The sequence below is a fragment of the Oncorhynchus clarkii genome, chromosome 17, assembly GCF_045791955.1.
Source record: "Oncorhynchus clarkii lewisi isolate Uvic-CL-2024 chromosome 17, UVic_Ocla_1.0, whole genome shotgun sequence".
NCBI lineage: Eukaryota > Metazoa > Chordata > Actinopteri > Salmoniformes > Salmonidae > Oncorhynchus > Oncorhynchus clarkii.
Window position 1 is genome coordinate 43936519 of NC_092163.1, and position 7118 is coordinate 43943636.

At 39.6% G+C, this 7118-nt stretch overlaps 1 protein-coding gene across 1 annotated transcript; it reads right to left on the reverse strand.

Annotated features, from left to right (window-relative positions):
• Positions 1 to 2144: 2144 nt before the first annotated feature.
• Positions 2145 to 4188, reverse strand: LOC139369763 (caveolin-2-like). Its single transcript, XM_071109025.1, has 3 exons — positions 3789 to 4188; positions 3178 to 3365; positions 2145 to 3038 (listed from the first exon to the last, which is right to left on the reverse strand). Exons 1-3 carry the CDS (start codon positions 4026 to 4028, stop codon positions 2888 to 2890), a joined length of 579 nt encoding a protein of 192 aa, XP_070965126.1. The 5' UTR covers positions 4029 to 4188; the 3' UTR covers positions 2145 to 2887.
• Between the last annotated feature and the right edge of the window lie 2930 nt (positions 4189 to 7118).

Here is a 7118-nt window from a genome sequence, read left to right on the forward strand (position 1 = left end):
ACATGCCAGCAACAAACACTGACACTACACATCCAAGTATATCTGACCAAATTATGAAAGACAAGTATTGTAATGTTGAATTCTGTAAAGTGAGTGTGGAAGAGTTGAAAAAATGATTGTTGTCTATCCATAATGACAAGCCACCGGGGTCTGACAACTTGGATGGAAAATTACTGAGGATAATAGCAGACAATATTGCCACTCCTATTTGAAATATCTTAAATTTAGGTCTGCTAGAAATGGTGTGCCCTAAGGCCTGGAGGGAAGCAAAAGTCATTCCACTACCTAAGAATAGCACGACCAATCAGCCTGTTACCAACCCTTAGTAAAGTTTTGGAAAATTTTTGTTTGACTAGTTACATATCTATTTTATAGTAAACAAATTGACAACAGACTTTCAGTACACTTATAGGGATGGATATTCAACATACACAGCATTTATACCAATGGCAGATGATTAGCTGAGAGAAATTGATTCTAAAAAGATTGTGGGGACTTCAGTGCAGCCTTTGACATTATTGATCATAGTCTGCTGCTGGAAAAATGTATGTGTTACGGCTTTACACCACCTGCTATATTGTGGATAAAGAGTTACCTGTCTAACAGAACACAGAGGGTGTTCTTTAATGAAAGGCTCTCCAACATAATAGAAACAGGAATTCCCCAGTGCAGCTGTCTTACTTTTTTCTAACTTTACTAATGACATGCCACTGGCTTTGAGTAAAGCCAGTGTGTCTATGTATGCGGATGACTCAACACTATACACGTCAGCTACTACAGCGACTGAAATGACTGCAACACTTAACAAAGAGCTGCAGTTAGTTTCAGATTGGGTGGCAAGGAATAAGTTAGTCCTAAATATTTCAAAAACTAAAAGCATTGTATTTGGGACAAATCATTCACTAAACCCTAAACCTCAACTAAATATTGTAACAAATAATGTGGAAATTGAGCAAGTTCAGGTGACTAAACTACTTGGAGTTACCCTGGATTGTAAACTGTGATGGTCAAAACATATTGATAAAACAGTAGCTAAGTTGGGGAGAAGTCTGTCCATAATAAAGCGCTGCTCTACCTTCTTAACAGCACTACAACAAGGCAGGTCCTACAGGCTCTAGTTTTGTAGCACCTGGACTACTGTTCAGTCGTGTGGTCAGGTGCCACAAAGAGGGACGTAAGAAAATTGCAATTGGCTCAGAACAGGTTAGCACGGCTGGCCCTTGGATGTACACAGAGAGCAAACAATAATAATATGCATGTCAATCTCTCCTGGCTCAAAGTGCAGGAGAGATTGACTTCATCACTACTTGTATTTGTGAGAGGTATTGACATGTTGAAAGCACTGAGCTGTCTGTTTAAATTACTAGCACACAGCTCAGACACCCATGCATACCCCACAAGACATGCCACCAGAGGTCTCTTCCAAGTCCAGAACAGACCATGGCAGGCGCAGAGTACTACATAGAGTGATGACTACATGGAACTCTATTCCACATCAGGTAACTGATGCAGGCAATAGAATCAGATTCCAAAAAAACAGATTAAAATGCACCTTGTGGAACAGCGGGGATCGCGAAGCAAAACAAACATAGGCACAGACACATGCATAGACACACATGATAACATATGCACTATACGCACACGTACACATGGATTTTGTGTTGTAGATATGTAGTAGTGGAGTAGGGGCCTGAGGGTACACACTTGGTGTGTTGTGAAATCTGTTATGAATGTATTGTAATGTTTTTAAAATTGCATAACTGCCTTAATTTTGCCAGACCCCAGGAAGAGTAGCTACCTTGGTAGCAGCTAACGGGGATCCGTAATAAATACAAATACAACTAAAAATGATGAATTTGTGAAACATGGTTCACTTCAAATACAGTGAGTTTGCCTGTGCTATTGTTGAATTCATTGAACTGCCCATGTACTATTTTGGTGAAGGCAGATGTCTTTCCAGGATGAAGAGAGATGCGTCCATACCCTGAGCTGTGAAGTGAAGATAAAGGGAGGGCCAAGGAGTTCATCCTACTGGATGTTAGCATGAGAAAGGCTAATCATACATAATGAGGTCACCTGCACGCAGATTGGGTGTGAATGAATGAATTCAAGATTTGGATTGAACCACCATTCATGAACAAGAGCCTCTTTGCCCATCCATTTGAATCTTGTTTCTGTACTCAGTACAACATTGATATTCAGAAAAGGGTGTGTCTCTTTGAAGAAGAGAGATATTTTAATGGATTGATTTTGTGTAAGAAAACAGGTCTGATATGGATATATTGATCATAATCTATAACACTTTATTTAAGATATATTTCATTTTTTATCAGAATAGATGAAGACAAACTTGACATTTTCTGCAATACAACAAAAATAGGCACATTTTGAACTGCGTGGTCAGATTTGATAAAGACAACACATTATTCCAGTTCCGTATCTGAATTATATTACATGTGGTCATCAAACAAGTGAATCATCTAAACGCTATCACATAATGCGGAAAAAGTACACTTCAAAGCACACTTCCAGTTTATACTAGATACAAATTTGACCCTAAATGATTGTGCATCCTTTACGCATTCTCCTTTTCACCTTCACTTGTGACAACTTCTAAAATAGGTAACCAATCTTCTTGTTGGAGCTTGATAAACACTTTTCTTCAGTCTTGATCAATCACACTGATCTCAGTTCAGCTGTAAGGTCCCATGATCCACCAAAAGGCCTGTAGTTGTGCCCCTGGTCGGATCCTAGAGCATCCTACAAAGCTTAGTCCAGCACTGACAGTCTCCCCAGAGGGCATTCCATAGTAGGGTAATGTTATAAACAATCCCATATTCCCAATCCTGTTTTTGCCATTATCCCTGTGTGAAGTTCTATCATTCCTTCATTCCTGTGTCAGGCGAAGTCTGATTCCACTGTGGCATCTTGCAGCACTAGTGAGGAATGGGCGGACACCAATGTCCAGTACGATGATCCATAGGCTCTGCAGCCAGTATGTGATAATAAGGATGTAATGGACGCATGGGCTGAAGAACCTATCACGGTTAGATAGAGAATACATGGAGGAACAGAAGAAAAGAGAAGAAAAGAGAAGAAAAGAGAGAATTTCAACATGTTTCAACGATTATGGTTCATATACTATCAGTGGGCCTTGAACTGATATTATATACCTACCATATGTGTAGGAAGCTGAGGATGGCGAAGAGCAGTGCAGTGATGATGGATATAGGGACGGCCAGCAAGACAGTTACTATCCGGTAGATCCAGACCCTGGTGACCTCGAACAGGGCAGTACTCCAGATCCACACTCTGTCTCCGCTACGCACTGACACTGGCTCCGCTATCACATCCTCAAAGGTCACCTAAAGGCAGAGTCATAGTCTCAGGGTGGACGTTCCCACAGTTTCCTTTCAAACTACTGCACATTTCCACCACTCAAAGAAATATGGATAAGTGCAGTCAATAACATGCCCACAAGAGGGCAGTACAAGCATAGAAAACCAACTGTGACAAACCACAGACTGTATTACTGTAGAACTATAAAATGTTTCAGATCTGTTTGCTAGTTTTAGTAATTAGGTTTGACTAATTGGGTTAAGACAGATTATATGCTTGACCCCACATCACCTAATATTACTATTGTGACAGCATTACTCCTTTCAGATGACAATCCAGAAATCACAAAGAACTCATTCATGAAGTCATGCAAATTAACACAACAAATGCGGTAGCAGTTAGCAGTTAGCGCCTGCGTTGATGCATTGATGCATGGTTGTGTGAAATACCTTCAGACAGTCGTTGACTCCTCTAGGGTCTCTTTCTTTCAGTAGGGGCTTGGTGTCACTAACGTCAACTAACGGGGACACAGCCTCCTCTTCATCCATTCCATCCCCCAGTTCAGCCTTCCATAGCAGCTGAGGCTCCTCACGGTCCTCATCCAGGTCTTCGGCAAGGTCTTCATCATCAGAGTCTCCTAGGTCAATCTCTGTCCCCACTGGATCTGTTTCCCTCATCATGGTGCCCATTCAAAAGAACAAACAAAACGTTTTTCGAATTGATTTGAACTGAAGAAAAAAAGTATTCAAACACGAGAGAGCAACAGGACTCACAAGCCCAGGGCCAGAAATAGACTCGCTCCACCCACAAAAATACCTACACACTCACACACTGTCAAACTGTGACACTCTAAGGCAGAGGGTGACCAACCAGGCTGTTTACACGGGCGTGGTCAGCAGCAAGTGGGTTATATTGGGAAAGTGAGACTGGCCTGGCTGGAATTTTCAAAGGGGCTCTGGTGTGTGGATCACTTCCCCATACCCAGGCTCAGGCCCAGAGAGAGGGGCGAGACCCTCCCTGCTGCAGGATATAAATACCTAGAGAGGAAACTATGTTCTGCCTGCTTCTATGATTATAGACGGATCTACTCATCTGATCCAATAGAGACTTTACATTACAGAGGACAATGACAACTCAATAGGGTCCAGGTTTTAAAAAAAAGTCACTTTCCACTTGATATGGAAAGGAGAAAGAAGTAACAATTTGCACACGAAGCTTTGTAGAGTGAGCCAAAATTGTGATATGAATATCATAGTGATATGGCAACAGGATCTCACAAACACACTTAGATAGCCAACGATATCACAAGAACGCATAGCCTAAGTGGTGATTAGCCCGCCCTACACTCTGTGACTAATTAGAAGTGGTAACTTTACCTGGCCCGGTTCCCACAGGAAGGTATTGTAAACCAGTTCAGGGTCGTACTCAATATTGCACACGTAGCATAACGCTTTGCAACGGAAAATGAAAACTAGCATTCTTAATTGACAAGTTCAAGTAGTCTCTCCCTGTTTTGTCCCGTTTGCTCCCGGTTTTGTTCCAAATGAATATCGCCCAAACTCCAAGAAGAAAAGGGTAAACTAAAGTGTGTGAAGGCTGCAGCCCAAAAATGACCTTCTGGTCTCTCAGGGTTGGGGTCACAATTTTCTTTGTGTTGGGGAATAAGAGATTTGAAAGTCTAGGTTGGAAATAAAATATGTCCCCTGTACCAAGAGGAATCAGATCTTTTACCTGATGGTGGTGCTCTACACATCATAAAATTCCCATTGGAACACAGCCATTTTAAAAGTGCAGGGCTTGTGTAACGTGCCATGCCTTCATTTGATGTCTTATAGGAATGATATAATGTACAAATGAAGAGAATGCTGAAGTCTCTACCTATCTATTGATGTAAATGTATCCCCTGATTCTTATTTTTTCTCACCAAAACATTTCTTACTAGCTATGAGTCTGAAACGGGGAATTGAATTTGAATAATGCATTGAATATTAACATTTGTTAAATCTATTTAATAAAATTCAAACAGAAAAATGTCAATAGTTAGATTTTTCGGGGATGTGCTCAGCAATTGTTTTATTTACTACATCTGGAAAATGCTTTATAAATGGGAAAATATAAATGACATTAAATTGACTGCATAGAATTCAAACATAGACATTTAATGTGGTGTTATAGATCATTGGCAAACTGCACAGTTAATTACCATAAAGTGTTTAGCTATAAATGTTTTATGAATTAATAGATTTGACTTTACTTTGACCGTGTGTTATAAGTTGGTATCGACCAACTTAATTGTGATGTGGAGGGGGGTTGTTAATGAGGGAGAAATAGTTATGATATGACCCTCAACTACACAATTTGATCTGTAAAAGTTACCCTGAAGATTCAACCATGTGGGGATTTTCATGCACCATTGACCTCAGTGAGAAGAAGAAGGTAAGTCATGGGCCTTTACTGGCCAGTGAGGGAAATGTGGATGGTTCAGGCTATATAGCAGCATCATTTTCAAAGGTGGTTTGGCCTTTTGGCATATTCACTAACAGAAGCACTTTTGAGAACAGCCATATTGATGACCTTGTGCTGTCATTGTAATAATGCATCTATTAAGAAACCTAAATAGGAGCTCTTGCATGACATGAAGGCTCTAGAGTTTTGGTATGGCTATATTTACTTAACCTTTAATAATGTGGTTGGGACCTGCTATAACACATTCATGAAACGCTTATAGATGTGTATTCAATGCGTTATGGATAGCCAAAAGTAAATCGTTACCCAACCGATAACCAAATGTGTGTTCATTGTGGAGATCAAAGAAAGTATATTTGTCACGTGCACAGGATACAACAGGTTTAAAACAGTACAGTGACATTCTTACCATGAGAGCTCTTTCCTAACAATACCCTGATAATAATAATAATATAGATAATAATATAAAATATTATTTAAAACCTCTTGGATCTACCGATCCCGGATCCGGGAGAATTGTCATCAACTGACACTAAGTAGCATGACACGACGGACAGAAAATCTTATTAGAAAATATTAATTTTTTTCACAAGTGAAATATATTCAAACACAGCTTAGCCTTTTGTTAATCAGATTTTGAAAATATGCTTTACAGCCAAAGCAAAACAAGCATTTGTGTAAGTTAATCGAAAAATTATTTTTGTAGCCAAAAATAGCTCCGTTAGTTCTTCACGTTTGGCTGAGAAAACGACCGGGCCAAAAATATTCAAAATTAGCTCCATAATATCAACAGAAACATGGCAAACGTTGTTTATAATCAATCCTCAAGGTGTTTTTCAAATATCTATTGATAATATATCAACCGGGACAAAGCTTTTTTCAGTAAGACCGGGTGGAAAAATGGCTACCTCTGTCTTTTGCGCGAGAAATACACAAAGCGCCATCAGGTGGACACTGACGCAATGTTGTTGTACACGGTCATTTTTCAAAATAAAAGCCTGAAACTATGTCTTGTGATACTAGACACATTACGGAAGCCATAGAAAAAGGAATCTCAGTGATATCCCATTCACTGCTCAATAGGGAATCATAGAAAGGGACTCTTATTTAGAAGCCGCTGCGTTCCTGATTGGATTTTTCTCATTCTTCTGCCTGCAATATCAGTTCTGTTATACTCACAGACAATATCTTTACAGTTTTGGAAACTTTAGAGTGTTTTCTATAATAAGCTGTCAATTATATGCATATTCTATTTTCTGGTCCTGAAAAATAGCCCGTTTACGTAGGGAACGTTATTTTTCAAAAAAAAAAAA

Coding starts and splice junctions, on each gene's coding strand:
- LOC139369763 (XM_071109025.1), bottom strand. CDS start 4,028: ATGGGCACCATGATGAGGGAAACAGATCCAGTGGGGACAGAGATTGAC. Junction 3,366..3,788: donor GAGTCAACGACTGTCTGAAG/GTATTTCACACA, acceptor CTCTGCCTTTAG/GTGACCTTTGAGGATGTGAT. Junction 3,039..3,177: donor CTCAGCTTCCTACACATATG/GTAGGTATATAA, acceptor TAACCGTGATAG/GTTCTTCAGCCCATGCGTCC.